The sequence below is a fragment of the Prinia subflava genome, chromosome 1 (assembly GCF_021018805.1).
Source record: "Prinia subflava isolate CZ2003 ecotype Zambia chromosome 1, Cam_Psub_1.2, whole genome shotgun sequence".
Taxonomy (NCBI): domain Eukaryota; kingdom Metazoa; phylum Chordata; class Aves; order Passeriformes; family Cisticolidae; genus Prinia; species Prinia subflava.
This window is the reverse complement of record NC_086247.1, coordinates 143,411,006-143,428,231: the sequence shown is the minus strand read 5'-3', so window position 1 is coordinate 143,428,231 and position 17,226 is coordinate 143,411,006. Positions and strand designations below refer to the sequence as shown.

Genomic DNA, 17,226 nt, shown 5'->3' with positions numbered 1-17,226 from the left:
TATCCAGTAAGAAGTAAGCCAGCTTACATCCTCCCTTACCAGAACAAAGCTCATAAGAAGGAAATGTGAGGCCTCCCTGAGGGTGCTGGAAAGACACGGTGGATAATAGGAATTTTTTGGAAGGAGATTTGAGAAGTGTATTTTACTCATTCCCTATATTGATAAAGGCTTATCATATCCCTTCTCAAAACCAGGAACCACATGGTGAGACACCGTTTTTAAATGTTAATGCATCTTTAGAGAATAATCAGTAACATTTGATGGCTTGTGCTAGCTCTAGGAGAGGTTTCTTTGTTGTTTAAGAAATGAAACAGCATTCATCTGGAGTTTCTTGTCATTACTGGATGAAAGAAAGGTTATTTCTTTAGGAAAAAAAAAGAGGAAAGAGAAGATCTGAATGATAAATATTATAAAATACTTATCTTCCCAGATGTCTCTGGGATAATGTGAGCTGAAAGAAATGCTTATCTCACCGAAGGACAGCTTTTGGCAACATGGCTTTCTACACAGTGCTAAATTATTTTAAGAGCACAGGACAAAGGTATAGGGATCTGTATAAAAGAGTGAATTACGAGCCAGGTGTAGCATCTCTTCAGGTCCTGCTACTGAATCACTGTGTAACCTTGGCTAAGCCACACAGACCTTTCTGCCTCAGCTTTTGCTTGGGAGAGTAATTGGTGTAATACCCAACAGGAAAATTATTTTCATGATTATCTACAAGTTTACTGTCTGTGTCATGTACTGCGTGATTATATATTTTTAAACAGAGCTGCTTGTATATCTTGTTATCCACAGAAGCATTCCCTCATTAGCTGGGAGATTTATCTGATCTTTGAAGAAATCCATGAGCCAAGCAGGGTTCACCTCCAGGGCTGGGTTCAGCTGAATATAATCAGCAGCATGGGCTGTCAGCAGCCCAAAGCACCGACTTCTCATGCCAAGAGGAGCAGAATCCAGCCTGCACAGCCTCTGCTTGCTCTTGAGAATGGACCACATTTAAAAAATAATTACAGATTTTGGTGCCTCCAATTGTGATGTCAGCTAAGGAGTGCCCCAGGAAACCTGCCTTCTGCAAAACATGAGTGCCAAACATAAGGTCTTTTTAGATATCTCTTGATACACCTATACAGTGGGAGGCCAAAGATCACTGGGATTTTTTACTCATAAGCACTCCCTTTTTATTTTTATTTTGATTTAAGATGATGCTGTGTCTTCATTTTGTTAACATCAGGAATTCATTGATCTGATTTTTAGTTTTAAGCATTTGCTTGCTTTTGTTCATTTTATAAACCCTGCTGTCAGGCAAGGACTACATTTCCTTCCTGAATAGGTGTATTCTGCTTTCTTGCCCTAGCAAGCTGCTGTTTCACATGTGAAAAAAAAATCTGGCTTGGGCAGAATAATACCTAATCATTAATAAATAACTTACACAAATAAGAAAGCACAAAGCAATGAAACTGCTTTCTGATGGATTTGCCTGTGAGGAAGTGAGGTCGTTGTGTGACCTTGGGTGATTAATTTTACATTCCCATGTCTATGCTTCCTCCTTCATCCATTCTTTTGTCTTGCCTGCCTCACATTCAAGGTAGTCAGGGCAAGGAATATTTCTCATTATGTGTACATTTGGCAGCCAGCACTGCAGACTTTGCAGCACTGTAAAATACATGTATGAGGAGCAGTAGCTGGGGCAGAGATAAGAGAGTAGCATTGGATCATGGGGTGACAGGCATGTGACAACAAGCCACAGCTCTCTGGAGTCCCCTGCCCCTTGCTGGGGGCATTCCATGTGGCTAGGCAGGGACAGAGCTGGTGCAGTGGGGAAGCAACAGGGACATGCCTCTGCCATGGCAGGGTAAGGACTGGGACATGCATATCTGGGGAGAGATGAGGTGACAGTGCTGGGCCATGGTGGGATTTGTCACTGTGGACAACAAGCTCTGCAGGTCTGTTGGGGTGGCACACACTGGCTCAAGACCCTTTTTATCTCATTTGCAGGATCACCTCTAGAAAAGAAATCCCTGGAAAATCACGTGTTTGCTTGAATGCCATAGGCATGGTTTCAGGGACTTTAAGGCTGACCTGGTGGACTCCAACAAACCCACCTGCCATGCAGTGACCATGCAGTATGTGTGACATAGGCAGGATGGCTTCAGAAGGATCCCTTCCATAAGGGTCTTGCCATTATTTGCTGCAAGTGCAGGTGGTATTTGGAGAGAGTCTGATGAAAAATCAACACTACAGATGTTCTGTATCATATATCATATCATATCATATCATATCATATCATATCATATCATATCATCATATCATAGCATAGCAGTGCTCTACTTCAGACTCCAGCTGCTGCAGCCTGTTTTAGTGCAAATGCAACCCTTCAACCCATATGTACTCTGTGAACCCTGAAAAGTGTCTATGCATCTCCAGTTAGAGCCCTGATCCTCTGGTCCAGCCTCTGGCCATGGCTTCAAGGATCTCTTGGATCATGGAGATGCTTTCCAAAACATTTATTTTTAGGGTTGTATGTATCCAGCAGAAAATGCAGGGACTATGTAATGCTGTATTCCCCAGCAGAGCCATGGAGCCGTAGGTGTGGGGAGCTGCCTTGCCCAGCTCTGATTTTCCCTGCACACCTTCCCCCAGCACACAGGACCAAACACCAGCTGCACAGACAGACACACACTCTCTAAAGCCTGCAGTGTTTTTGCTCTCAAGTGAAACACTTTCTGCCAGCAAAGAAAGGGAGCAAGAAAGATCTTAAAAAAAACCCCCACAAACAAACCAACCAAAAAAAAGACAGAAGGCACACAAAGGAGGCCAAGGAGAGGGAAGGTGCTCCCTTACAGTCGGTGGTGATCTCGTAGGGGGAGTTGAGGCGCGCGTCTCCGCAGGGCGAGGTGCTGACGTACAGGTGGAACAGGATGTTCTCCCGCAGCCTGTAGCCTCCCTCTTTTAATCGCACGAAGATTGATCGCTCCCAGTCCTCCCGCCGTTTGCTACGATCACAAAAGAGGTTCCAGGTCATTTGTTACATGCCAAATCAGAAACATTTCTGTGCTCTCTCTCTCTCTCTCCTTTTCTCCCCCTGCTTGTTTGTTTGTTTTTATTAGAGCCCGGCATCATATATTTTGCCTAGTGACAACAAGAGGAAAACAATAAGCTTCTGCAGGTGAAGAAATGTGTGAAGGAGGTCAAAACTGCCAAAGAGCCTTTGGCTTGCTTACTGAAAATCTATTCTAATGATCAAATGTAGATTTTTGAAGGATAACTCTCCCTCCTCACATGCACGGATGCATAAACACACTGATTTTAAAGTAGTTCTGGTGCATGAAAAATGAGTTCTCTAAGGCTCTCATGTGAACACATCAGCTCTGCTGATCACAATGCCTAAGCACATGTTAGAATCCCATTAACATCAATCACCACAGCTGAGATGGGTATTCATATGCTCCACTGAAAAGGGCCTCTAACAAAGCACCCAAATTTTATGACCACTTCCAGCCCTCCCTGCTGCTGCTCAGAAGGTGTTGCTCTTTTCCTCCATTCAGCCAGAGCCACCTACAAGTGCTGCACCTAGCCCAGCAGGGTCCTTTTGGTCCCTTGGCATTTTTGGAAATCAGAAGCCATCTTCAGAAGGGTGGACAAAACCTGTGGGGGCTTTTCCCAGCTGAATTGAAAAAGATACTTATTGAGATGAAGCTTTTATCTTTGCAGTGGTTCAGCAGCTAGATGGGGATGCAGTGCACAATATTCCATTAGCAACAGCTGCCCGGGAGGCCAAACCCTCCCAACGCTGCCGTTTGCAGCAACTGCACAGCACTAAGGCTCTGCTGCTGTGCAACTCCTCCAATGAGTTACATTTGGGAAGATATGGCTGATTTCTCTGACAGACAGCTGCCTCCAAGATGTGTATTTGGGCGATGATCACAATTATAATTTTGAAGGTGAAAATATGATTGGTGAAATTATGATATGAATCCTTTCCCTCTGATGGCCTGCTCCTTCCCTCAAAAACTCAAGGGTCATTTTTGGAGGAGCATCTCTGAACAGGACAGCACCTGCAGGTAATGATTGTCCCAGGATGCTGTTAGTAAGGTGGAATCCCATCCGTTTAATTCACTACAGGACAGCCCATTAACCAAGGCGATTTCTGCCTGTCTCTGCCTCCTGACAGTGCAAACAGGGCTGCTTTTTACTCAGCCTTTGAGCGAATGCTTGGCTTTCATCCAAGCTGCCTCTGCCTGTTTTCTCCCAGTGCAGCCTCTGTGCTATTGAGGCTGTTTGGCTGTCACTCTTCCATGGTTTGGGTGTTTTGTCATTTTTTGATGCCAGGATGCGTTTGCTGTCAGGAGGAATTTACAGGCACATTAGCTCGCCTGTCAGGGACAGGGAGCCACACCGGCTGCCGAGCTGGGGCTGCCACATGCAGCTCCTTCATTTTCTGCTGGCTGTGGTGGAATTTCCCAACTGCACTAATTATATTATCGCCCTGGTACAAGCCTCTGAAATAATAAAATCTCTGTAAGTCCTGCTGCTTGGACTTTAGAGCAATTGCAGGTAGTTTTAAATAATTCACTGCAAAATCAGCTGGGAGAATACAAAGCTGTGCAGTCCAAATGCCTGCTATTATTACATTAAATCTCACCAGAGTGTGGGGGGGCAGCTAACAGTACTTGGAGACAGTTGCTATGTAGGGTTGGAGCAGTCATGCTTTGGGCTGATTTCAGGAGTTCAGCTTCCATCCTGTTTTCACTGGTCATTGTTTTTCACTGATTAACCTTGCTCTCTTACCTCTTCATGAGCACCAACAAGGGTCTGTGGCCAGTGTGGCTGCCAGGTTGGGTGATAGACAGCTGCTCTAAAAATAGTTGGCAGGGCTGGAGGGCAAGATATCTTGACTGTCTCCTCCAGCAGGCTGAGGTTCTTCATATCACATAGGGTCCTGACCTGCCTTTGGGATGGTTTTTTAGGATCTGAACTCAAACATGAGGTTCATTCCTGCACTGTGGCTGAATAGGCTTCATAACAAAACTCAGCAAGTATTGTTGGAAAAGAGTTTGGGCTGCAACACCACTTGCCATGGCTTAATAAAGATTCTTGTCCATGGGATATTTGGTGTGTTTCAAAACCCAGGAGGGCCCACGGATCTTGTAAAAATGGACCAGGTAAAGCATGAAATGGACTTCTGCAAAGTCACCTCTACTGTAGCACCAGTACCCTTGTGCCTTGCCTCTGGGACAGGAGTTTTGAACTGTGAAAGGGAAGATGACTTTGCAGTAGCTGTTCTTTGCTATGTCCTTTGCACAGCCATACACAACCTGCACAAAGCAGTGGAGACAGGAGCCCACAGTGAGCCAACAGATCTCATTCATTCAGGGGGTGTCATTAAAGTGTCATTTCTGCACGCTGGCAGTGGCTAAAACAGCAGAATTCACCCCTAAACCTTTGCCTGCTTTGAATTTCTGTGGGAGTTAGGATTTGAGGCTCATTCAAGAGGAACATTTAAGAATGTGCTAAATTCTAATCTTTTGCTTAAGTTCATTATTCAGCATAACACATGCCCATGTTTGGAGCTGACTTCAAGAAGATACTTAAGCACATGCTTACGGTTTAATATATATTAAGCATTTTAATGAAACAAAGTCTGACAAGCAGAGGAGTTGTTTTTAGCATGTAAATGTATGTACAGGAAGTTTCTAGTACTACATACTACAAGACAGCATCCTAGAGAAACTAACAGCAGGCTTAGTAGATGTGTAACAAGCAGCTGATTTTCCTGGAAAAAATAACTTAACTGGACTGGATTCAGACTATTCCTTCCTTTTTATGTATAAATAAACAGTGGTTTGCATCTGACTTGCTGAAAGAGCTTACCTTCTGGTAAAATCATCTCCCTGGCACCTAAAGTGTGCACTATAGCAGCAAGCCTACTATGATGCTGGTTTATTTTAAGGATACTTTATAAACTTTGTTTTTCTTTAAAAAAGAAGAGTTGCATTTTCTTTTCTTCCCTATTGGCCAGTTGGTATAAATAATAGCAGTGAAAATGTCAATTTTCCTACCACAATTGCAAGAGAATCAGACTATCATATTTTTGTGCTTTTTGGTGGTGATTCTTAGAAAAATCTTCTCAAAAGGTCTTTCTTGTCCTTCTTTTGAACATCAGAAATTTACATTTTACTTCTCATCTCTTTCGTGAAAGTCTGGAGAACTGGAGGATTATGGTTGTCATAAAAATGAAATCTGGGAGGGCTAAGGGTTTTAATCAGACTGGTTAGCGGCTGACAGGTTTTAGTTGTGCTTTTAGCTTTTATTTAACTCAAGCTCTAGACAATGAATTGTTGAAAGAAAGTTTCCTTTTGAAGTATTTGTCACTCTTGGTTCTTAGAGAGGATAAAGTTCCCATTCTGGAACTCTTTTCTGAGAAAAGTCAGGAAAGTCACACCTCTAACACTTCGCAGTAAGAAGAGAAGGAGGAAAAAAGTAATTTGCATATTGCTGCAGCATTGGCTTGTGGATGGAATTGTTCTGCAGCTTAAATATGTGAAGAAATTGCTGTATTCTCTCTTTAGAGAAATGGAAAAAAGATTGCCCCAGCAGATGGCAGTTCATCTCACCCCCAATAGACACCTGAACAGGTCTGCTGAATTCCACATCAGAGATGCCCATTTCTCTCCTCTGCTGATCAAAGGAGCCTTGGGGGTCTGGGTAACACATGACTGCCAAGAAATGAATTCATTCAGTGAATCCCTGTCTCCTGGCCATTAGTTTTATATCCTGGCCCTTGCTTTCTCCAATCTGCTTGTCCTTGCTCTTAGAAGCCTTCATGCTACACTCAGCCAAGTATGTGTTCTGCTTTCACTGGGATCAATGGTAGTATTTGTAAATTCTGGAAAAGAGGTTCCTTTTCAAAGACAGCATCACACAGAAAAATATTTCTTGCACTGGAAGTTCCTGAAGTTTGAAATTCAGCTGCAGAGACCACTCTCAGCAGGTAGGCTTGGTGGGAGGAAGGTATATGGAAAATAGGAAATACTCTCCACAGAACAAACTTGCCTGTTCCTTAGTGAATGATGGAAAATTTAAGTTCTTTGAGTCAAGAGTGATGCTCTCAAAAGAAAATCATCTTTTTGGTTTCAGTTAATTTATGACTTTGTACAACAGTTTCCTAACCTGGGGGAGGAGTTTAATTTGGGTTAGGTTAATGCAAATGCATTACAATAGTTTTGTGTTTTCCCCAAGCCTGAGGAGATGGTGTACAGGTAGTCCCAGTGGAGCTGATTTACCATGTCTGTCCTAAAAATTCTGTCCTTATAGCTATGTGGCAGCATCCTGTCTTTTTTCTCTGTGAAAAGGAGATGTTTCTCTTTTTCCAGACAAAAAGGAGTAAATATGATTTCAATGTGCAGAAAATGCATTTTTTATTTCATTTTGAACTCCTCCATTTTGTCACCATAGGACAAAGCTCCCAATGATGGTAGAAAACTGTGTGTAGCAATAAATATTAAAATTGAAGAACATATCATAACACATAGTTTTGCCTCCCCATGGACCTTAAGGAACCAAAATTGGATTTGACAATAACTCCAGCTCTGTCATTCAAAGATGCGCAGCCTTGACAATTTTGGTTGAGATTTTTATGGTGAATGCTGGTCAGGCAAGTGGTGGTACCTGGTCTTGGCTGAACAGAGAATGATTTGAAGTTATTGTGAACAGAGCTCGTGCTGCACTGAGGATTCTCTTAACAAAAGGCTGTTAACATTGATCCAAATAAAATAATAATATGACTGAACATGTTAGGGAGGTGGATCAATACAACAGTTTAAGATACAGTGTTAGCACTTGTTTCTCAAGAGACCATTCCATGAGGCAGGGCTGCTACACTGCTGAAAACATAATAATTTAATGTAAACTTGAAAACAATTCAGAATGAAATAGAGAGAATATTGGTTTTGATTAACCCTTCAACGCTCTTGTCCCCCTTTGTTAGCCAAACCCATGTACTCAATATACTCTCTTGTCTTCAACTCCAGCCTGAAGGGAAAATACCATTATTCCTGTTATTGTTGCTTAGGTGCAACAGTGTATCAGGTGCTTACAAGAACACACAATCCTGCTTATCCCTGTGTCCCTTGTGTCTGTGACCTGATGCAAAACCTGATGTCAAAGGAAGTTTTTGCTCTGAGTTTAATGGCCTTCAGAAAAACTTACATGAATATGCACTCAAGAATGGAGGGCAGAAGAATGACCTATAGAGACAAGAGTTGTTTGTTTGTTTTCCTTCATTTCTTGCTTCCTTCTATATAATAAATGCCACCTCAGCTTCACTTCTGCTCAGTTTTCACATCATAGGATAATTCAGGCTGGTAAGGACCTTAAATCTCTATTCCAACCTCTTTCTCAGAGTAGTCTGACAGATTGCTCAAGGTTCTATGCACTCAGATTTTGAAAACCAAGTCAGAAGGGAGACTGCACAACCCTTCTGAGTGACCTGTCCCACTGCTAGCCTATCCCCATGGGGAAAATGAGTCCTCATACTCAGACTGAGCTTGTCTTGTTTCTGTACGTGCCTCTTCCCACTGCACACCTTGATAAAGATATCAGCTCCATTGTTGCTGATGTGCTTTGCTGGCTCTGCCATCCCACCTGCAGGCTGTCCAGGTCAGATCTGTCAGCAATTCCACACAGCCCAAGTGCTCTGGCCCCTGAGACTCTGGGTAGCCTCTGCTGGGCCTGTGTCAGATGGCTGATGTCTTTCCTTTGGGGCACTCAAAGCTGCACAGAGTGTTGTAGATGTGGTGTAATGAGTGCTGATTAGTGGTGGATGCACACGTCCCTTGACAGACTCTCCACACTCCCCAGGATCCTGCTGACCCTCTCTGCTGTTAGGCACACCACTAGCCAATGTCCTGCATCCTGTCTGCCTACAAACCCCATCCCTTTTCAGCAGAGCTGCTCCCCAGCCTGTATTTCTGTCTGTGGTGGAAAGGAGGAAGGTCATTCTTTCCTCCTTGGTTGCATTTGTCCTGCCTAAGCTTTCTGTCAGAGTTCCTGCTGGTCCAGCCCTCCGTCCTGCTGAGATGACAGTGCAGCCCTCAAGCACAGTGACTGGTCCTTCCCACGTTTTGGTGTGCTCTGCAAAGCTTATAACCAAGCACTATGTAACCTATTCTAGATTGCTGATAGACATGATCAGAGACAAGACAGTGTTCTGAGGTACTCCACTTATTACCATATTCCAGGCACTGTATGACCCATTAACCATTTAAATGGTAGCAAGGTGGATTTGGCTGAAAACAGGAACAATAATGCCATTGTAATGGTTCTACATGTTATAACATTTTAAAACATCATAAAGAAGGAGTGAGTGATAGCATCTTACACTTTGGCACAAAGTTTACTGTGCTGTTAACACTCATTGGTTCTCTAGTGAGTCAATGAAGATATTAATGATCAATAAATCACTTCCTCGTGATTTTTCAGCAGCAGCAAGGAAGACAGGAAAATGGCTGCATTAAGCAAAATGACTCCCTTCAAGTCTCTGGTCAGTGAATGATGCTAATAAGCCTGCACGTAAAGATTTGTACAAAATCATCAGGCTTCATAAAGCCCAGCTTTATGAGTCATATCTAATTGCCACTGAAAGAGAATCAGCCCAAGTAAAGCAGCTCATGACCCAAGACTTTAGACTACCTAACCCTCAATTTTTTTTGTGCAGTGTATTGTTCCTTCATCACCTAAAGACTCAGAAAAAAATGGCATAAAGAAACAAATAGTTCAGTTGTCTGGAGGATGGATCTGTTCCACTGAAGGCCATACAACAGCCCCCAAAAATCAACAGAATTCAGTTACCTTAAGTGTAGCTCCAGCTGTGAGTAGAGGAAGTGAACAAATGCCCTTCTTGCCACAATTTCTGCATGGCAGTCGTTGACCGCAAGCCCTTGGTCATTTATGTATTCCCCATTTATACATTTGGTACCCGATGACAGCACAATAACCTGAGCTTGCCTGATGTCCAAACCTGTAGGAAGAAAAACAAAAGTGCTGTGAAATTTCTGGGGGTGAGCATGATGCCATGATTGTTAAAGTCCTCACGGCACACGCTTTGATGTGGCAGCCAGACAGCTCTAATGGGATGCTTGTAAAGGTGATGATATGGCCTTTGGAATATGCAGGAATCTCACATCCCTGTGTTACTAGAATAATAAGGTCTATATTTCAGTCTTGCTGCTAATTCCAAGATAAAAGCTTGCCATGAAGTTTACTTGTTAAATCAGTAACTACATCATAGCAGAGCGTATGCTGTAGGGAGGAAATAAAGATCTCCTGCAGTGCTGATAAATGGCCAGGTTTTTATGAGCTGTTGAAGATATTTTCTGGTAGGAACACATACTCCCAGTAATGTTAGGTTTCATTGCTGTTGCACTCTAAGTACTAAATAAAAAGGAAGTAATGCTTCTGGGGCTGCTCTTTAAAAATACTCAAGAGATTTGACTTTCAGTCCAGTTTCCTTTTAGCTTCTCCAAGAGCAGCTACCTCTGTTCTCTTTTCAGTGTGGTCTCAGGGATGGAGACTTTATCACTGAGACCACTTTGTTCATCTGATCTGTTGCCTCTCCACATAATGGTGATGGCAATTGAAAGATGTCCTTTACTTGGTCCAGACAGACAGTTTCTAGGAACAAATCCTAATTTATTTTGAGGCTTCACCAGGACCTGGGTTTCACTCTAAAACAGAGCTCATTCAGCCCTGTGGACAATTTCAAAGTAGAATTTAGAATGAATTGAGCCCAAAATGAAATTATCTTTTGAAAAGCACATCTCAGGACTCATCTCTCTGAACACCAGAGAACAAGGGAGCAGCTCTTGGGAAAAAGAACTTTTTTGCCTGATAGGTGCTTCCTCTAGAAGTGACAGAGTAGCTTCTGAGTGTAGGGCTGTGCTTGACACAATGGCTGTGTGTGGGCAAACACCTGCACAGTATAGCACAGCGGCTCAGACTGTTGGTGCTGCTGTGGCTGTGCCCAGGCAGTGTCACCTGAGATGTCCCTGATGTCCTGCACAACACCTGCCTGTTTTCTGGGAAGTCCAGGAGGTTCTGCACACTCCCCATGCATCTCACATGGAAATCCATAAAGAGGCTCAGTGAAAACACATGCCCATGTTTAGGCAACTGAATCAAGACCTCAAAGTGTGACAAGTCAGTGATAAAGACAGGTCTGAGACTGCAAATACCCACAGGAGGAATGGAAATGATCTTCCCGTGGGCTGTGGTGATGCTGTTTCTATGGTATTACTTAGCTTTAGAAAAGCTTAAGGAATAATTTTATAGAGTTAGCAAAAATAGTTTTTCCTCTTATGAGGTCTATTGAATAGCAGAAAAATTGAAAAATTGCAGAGATTTTTTTGGCTTGGCATATTTGGGGCCATGTTCCCTCATCAATTGGTGTTGAATGACAAAGGAGCTGAATGGAGAAGGAAATAATATTTTGAACGAAAGGATTTGTGCTGCCAATGATTTCCCAGTTAGTAAATACCATCAACAGCCCTTCATAATCTCCATACAGCACTGGGACTAGTAGTAGAAGACATGCTGTAGCACTCTTGTCATGCTTAATGAATATAGTTGCAAATGATATAAAAATTCTTTTATGCCTTTATCAATATAAAAGCTACATTAATCTTTCAAAAGGTTTAGTAGTAATGGGGCACTGCAGCATTTTGGCATTTGTAGAAGAGGTGTAAGTATTGTGAAGAATTCAGTTAATCACATCTGAGCCCCTGGTTGTGAGAGTCTCATAGAGAAGTTGTTATAGGTAGTAGTGACAAAGCACACATCACTGTATGCCTGTGCTGAGAGTTGATTTGTTACTATAGATGTGTTCCTAAAAAAGTATTTTGGAGTATTTATTGGGGAGAAAAAAAAAAGAGTTGGAAATCTTGAAAACCCAAGAAGTGAGGATGGGAACACATTGGAGAAATGGAGAAAAAGCCTTTTTGTTTATTCCAGTTTTATTACTAGGTAAAAAGTTGAGGTGGAAAAATTACTCATTCCCTACAAAGAAAAGTGCTTATAGTCTGTACATTAAAATTGCTTTGCTTTGGAGTCACTGCTTTTATGAGAAAAATAATAGGTATCTTAGATACTGACATGTCCATCAGTGTCTTTCACATGGACTAACAGCAAATATTTCATGGGCCACTGCCTACCACTGAGGTGTTTGAGTCCCCCTCAGCATCTCAAAAAAGCAGTGTCTATTTTCCTCAACAGTATGTAATATTTTCCTTGGTTGGAAGGTCCATGAAAAGAATCAGCTATTTTTTTTGTTGTATTTTATTTATTTACCACTGTAGATAGAGCCTTATTTACCTCAGCACAGCAGAAGTACACCAAGAGGAAATTCCCTCCTACAGAAACCTGTGAGCCTCTGTCTGCCCCTGAGAACCTCCATCAATACTCTTTCCCAGGGCAGTGAGAATAACTGCTCCCTTCTCTAACATTAGCATGTCCCTGGTGTGCCTCCTCCTCTCCCCTTCACCTCGTAGTCAAAGCACCAGAAAATACAGAGCAAACCACCTGGGCAAGCCCTCCTGCTCTCTGGGATCTACACCTTCCTCACCCTCCCAATCTGCCCAGCACATAGTGTGATGTCTTTTATTTTCTCACAAATAAATTTAACTCCTTTTCTCCTCTCAGATGAGGGGAAGCTGATGAATGCATTCAGGATTTTCTGTAAGGTCTGGATTTAGTCACAAATGAAACAGAAAGGCACCCAACACCTACCAGATGCAGCAATAATATGAATCCCTCTGATGTTGTTTGCTATCACAATGTCCACCTGCACAGCAATAGCCAGGGTGCTTGGGGTGTCCATGACTGGTGAATTAATTCCATATGTTGGCTTTCAGTGATAGGAGGCCCCAGCCATGTGTGGACACAGCCTGGGGTGTTTGCCAGTCCTGCAAGGTGCACGTGTTTGCAGAACATCACTGAGATATTGCCTGGGGCTGGGAGGCAATGGCTTCCAAGAATTTGCAGAACCAGTCTGAGTGTTAAACATTAAAGATCTCCATGTATTTTCCATTTGCAGTGTCAGAAAATAATCCATGCTCCTCTATGCTCAGAAATACCCAAGAGTTATGTCTCACTGCTGTGGCACTTGGAAACCCAGGTGTACATGACTTATGCATTAGCTCTGAAATATTTACACCTCACTGGGGAGCCAAATGGAGAAAGTGATCTGTGACCAATGTAGCACTGCTCAATGCTGCCTGTGAGGGCACCCAGCATGATGAGAAATACTTCCAACAACCTGAGAGTTGTCTGCTGTGTTCAGGAGCATACATGCTCACAGGTTGTCCTCTTACACGCCTTGTTCGGTACATACACAGAGTTGGAGGTTTATCCCCTGTGTAATGTTTGATATTATTGCCAGTGAACATGGGAGGAATTTTTCTCTGAGAACAAGACATGATGCCTAGCTGATGAAGGCAGATTTTAGCATTGACTAATCACACTGGCATTTTAGGCAACATTTCCAGCTCTGGAGCCTAGATATTTGCTTCAGTGATTCAGAATTAATAGGCACTTCTGTACATTTGTCTATTTTGCATTAAAACCAGTAATTACTAACTCTTGTTATTAATGTTTACTTCCAATTTTATTTTGCTCGCAGAATACTTCAAATTTCTCAAGCCATTTCTATTTATGAAAGTCGAGCTCCCTCATAAACATTGATTAATTTAAGCTCAGACACGCAGCAGATGCAGACTGTGCACATCCTCAAGCCATGCCTAGGAAAGCTGTGGCTTTGTGAGTGGCAGAATCTGGCATGAACTGTAAGTGGCACCACCAGCCTTATGGCACTACCCTGCTCAGGGCTGTGCAGCAGGGTTTGAGCCAGGACAGAGATTGCTCCCCACAAGACTCATGTTCTTACTGAGGGGAGTCAATCTCGGGTGAAAGATCCAGGGATGTGACTGCATTCAGGTTATTTGACAAACAAGGAGAAATGGGCTGCATTATTATGACCTTAACTCCTGACCCACTGATTGTCAGAGTTCATGAGGCATTTCCTACCCTCACTGCCTTCTGCAAAGTAATGTTTGAGGAGACGTTAGGTTTAAAGTAACTAGTGAGCGATTTATAACAGGCACCTGCATTACGTTTCTATTATTTGCCTAAAGACTTCTAATAGGTTTCAATTTGAAAAGGAAATGGAGCAAGGGAAAGGAAATTGGGAAGCTGTGTCAGCATAGTGGCTGGGTCCTGGCTAACACCCATTGTTGAGGACAGCTGAGAGAGCAGGGAGGGAATTCACTACATTTTATCTTGACAAATCCCGTCAATCAATTAGTTGCATTATAAAACAAAAATATACACATAAATGGTACATTGCCTTTGATCACAAATTCATTCTAATGATCCAGGGAGGCAACAATTCTTTCTGGTACTCTGCTGAAAGTCTGAGCCCATCCTGGGTCTAGACTCAGGAACTCCTCTCACAGCCAGGCAGGGGGAACATCAAACCCCCAATGTTCATTTTTGTCTTTTAGTGATAGTGCAAACTTTCATGTCATAGCTGAGCTGTTGAAAAGACACTGGGTTTATTATAAGCCATTTCCAGTTTGCTGACACCAGCAGGGAGATTCATTTCAGCTGTTCTGGATAACCAGAGTTCAGATGTCCATAGCTGAGCTAATTGCTGTAGACTCTCTTTATACTCAAAGGAGAGGAATTTTCCTAGGAGATGATTCATCTGGCCTACTTTAGATATTTGCATTTTGATAGTGAACATTACATCTCAGTATTGCCAGCTTCTCTTCATGAACTCTGAAGACCTGTAGACAGCCAGAAGAAATAAACCTTTCTGCACTGTGGAGAGATGCTCTTAGGAAGATTTCTCTTCGAAGCAGCAAAATACTGATCAAAACTCCCCAACTCATAAGAGGGCAAGCAGAACAAACCTAGGGCCTTTACATTTTTTCCCTTATGTTTAAACTTCTTCAGATAACTTTTTTTTCAGCTTTCCCCCCTCAGAACAATTAAGGATAATTGTGTCAATGTTAGTATATTCAAGAATGGTCATTTTGCCTTGAGCTGAACTATTACACACAGAAAGCAAACAGGGCTGTCTTCCCTATGTGACCTCTCAAAACACCAGCCCTGCAGCCACAGAGCTTGCAATGATGAAATGATTCAGAAAGGTGTTGGCAGAAGAGGGAGCAAGCAAGCAAAAATGTGAAGGTTTGCTCATCAGACAAGCTGGATGTGGAGAACTGGCTGACATCTTATGGACTATGGTTATGAGCTGGGTTTTTATGTCAGTTGTGGCCATAAACACAAAATGCCTACACCACTCTGCTTGGAGACACAGCTCTACCAGTAAAACAAGCAAGTTTTGGCGAGTCTAGTCAACGCTTCCACTGATTTGGAAAGAGTCACTCTTCTAGTGGGATATGAGCATTAGGACCTTCCATAAGAATGAGTTTGCAGCCTTGCATATTTTTGTGTTGGAAAAGGAAAATGGAAATCACGAGGTAATTGCAAGAGGGGTAGATTGGTACCTTCAATCAGCAAACTGAATCACACTGGCTGTGTATCAGAGAACTGCAAAATTCAGCGAGCCTACTTCACACAGAACAGGATGGAGTTTACAACTGCTAGTGCCAGAATACAACTGGGATCACACTTTGGTTTTTCAGCAGCTGGCACGACACATAGAGAAGCACCAGTCAGTATGCAAGGGACTATTGCACTGCATGTTTTAGATCCTGCTAGTGGTAGTAAAACCTCTCTTCTTTTTTAGCATGTCACCGTGAAGACAGCTCACTGCTCGAAATATATTCATTTTAAATTAAAAAAAAAAAAAATCAGAAAAATCAGGTTTTATTAATTAAGAAAACCCACACTTCTTTTATTGGGTGGGAGACAACTTACACAAAATGCAATGCAGTAAAAAGGAAAGCCAGAAATAATGATAGTGTAACATCAGCCCTCCTGAATAATTCATGGGATACAATTTCATGTTATTTTAAATGGTGCTGCTTGTCTCTCTGATAAGCAATAATTTTATGCTCTTTCTTTGCCTTTTTTTAACAAATCAGTCAAAAGGATTGTCTATTGTTATCTGAAAAAAGTGTATTTGGAATAATTTCCAAGGCAGCTTAATTGAGCTCTGATCACAGAGGAGGGTTGTTTTTTTTTTTTAATACACTCTACTCACAGCTGAATAAGTTCAGGTTTCCATTTCAGGTTTATTTAGAGAAGGAAAATTTCTTGATGTTACATAGCACTGACAAGTCCTGCATTATTTTCTCTTATCTTCTTCCCTGCCAGCCCTATCACATTCTTAGAATGGCTTTAATTTTGTAATAAGAGATAGTCAAGACATGAAAGGACAGTGATGCTGGAAAAGCTGCCTGCAGGGACATGCTGTGGGCACAGACCTGCACCCCTCTGTCCCAAGGCAGATCCCTGAACCTGTGCAGAGCCCCCTGGGCACTGCTGCCTCCCACCCCAGGAGTGGGCAGTGTCCCACAGAAAACACTGCCAGAGGGGCAAAGAGCTCTTCTGCCATCTTCTCCCTCAAAAGAACACCACGAAAAGGACACATTTCTCTGGAAATTGAAACCATTGCCCCTGTATGTTAGTGCTTACATGAGGGGTAGGTCTATGGGTGGAAGTGAGGGATGTGTTCACCCAGATCCATCAGGTCCATTTTCCCCACAGCCTTGTGATGCATTTACAACCCCCTCTATTCTGAGGCTTCAAGAGGAGTGAAATCAGGATATATGTGCAAGGAGGGAGCTGAGCATTGAGGGGCTGGTGTGGCATGGTGTACCTTGCTCTTCAGTTTTGATGCAGGATATGCACTCCTGGCACAGGGAGCTCTGCTGTCCCCAGCTCTGCATGGAGAACAAAACCACACTCATGACTAAAAAAAAAAAGAAAAATGTGTAGCCATAACAGAAGAACTGTGCACAGCAGGGATGATTAATAGTATGCATATATCAATTCACAGTATGCACTTATCTGCCAGCCATAAAGACTGCTGCAGCTCATTTTTTTTCTCTCCATTTTCTATTGTACCTGTGGTAGCAATTGTGGTAATTTCAGTGACAAACAGGAACCTGGGGACTTCAGTGAGCACCCTGGCTGTAACCCCTGGCACACACACTGGATGTCCCAAAGAACACCCCTGAGGTGGATGGGAGCAGCTGATGTGAA

The 17,226-nt window shown here is 42.7% G+C and overlaps 1 protein-coding gene across 1 annotated transcript in view; it reads right to left on the bottom strand.

The window, feature by feature from the left end:
* Nucleotides 1-17,226, bottom strand: part of ADARB2 (adenosine deaminase RNA specific B2 (inactive)) — a 306,546-nt gene that overhangs the window by 31,711 nt on the left and 257,609 nt on the right. Inside the window, exons 5-6 of the mRNA XM_063415450.1 lie at nucleotides 9,850-10,018; nucleotides 2,842-2,993 (exon numbers count right to left, since the gene is read on the bottom strand). Of these exons, the coding sequence (XP_063271520.1) occupies nucleotides 2,842-2,993; nucleotides 9,850-10,018 (321 nt within the window). The remainder of the gene's footprint in view (nucleotides 1-2,841; nucleotides 2,994-9,849; nucleotides 10,019-17,226) is intronic.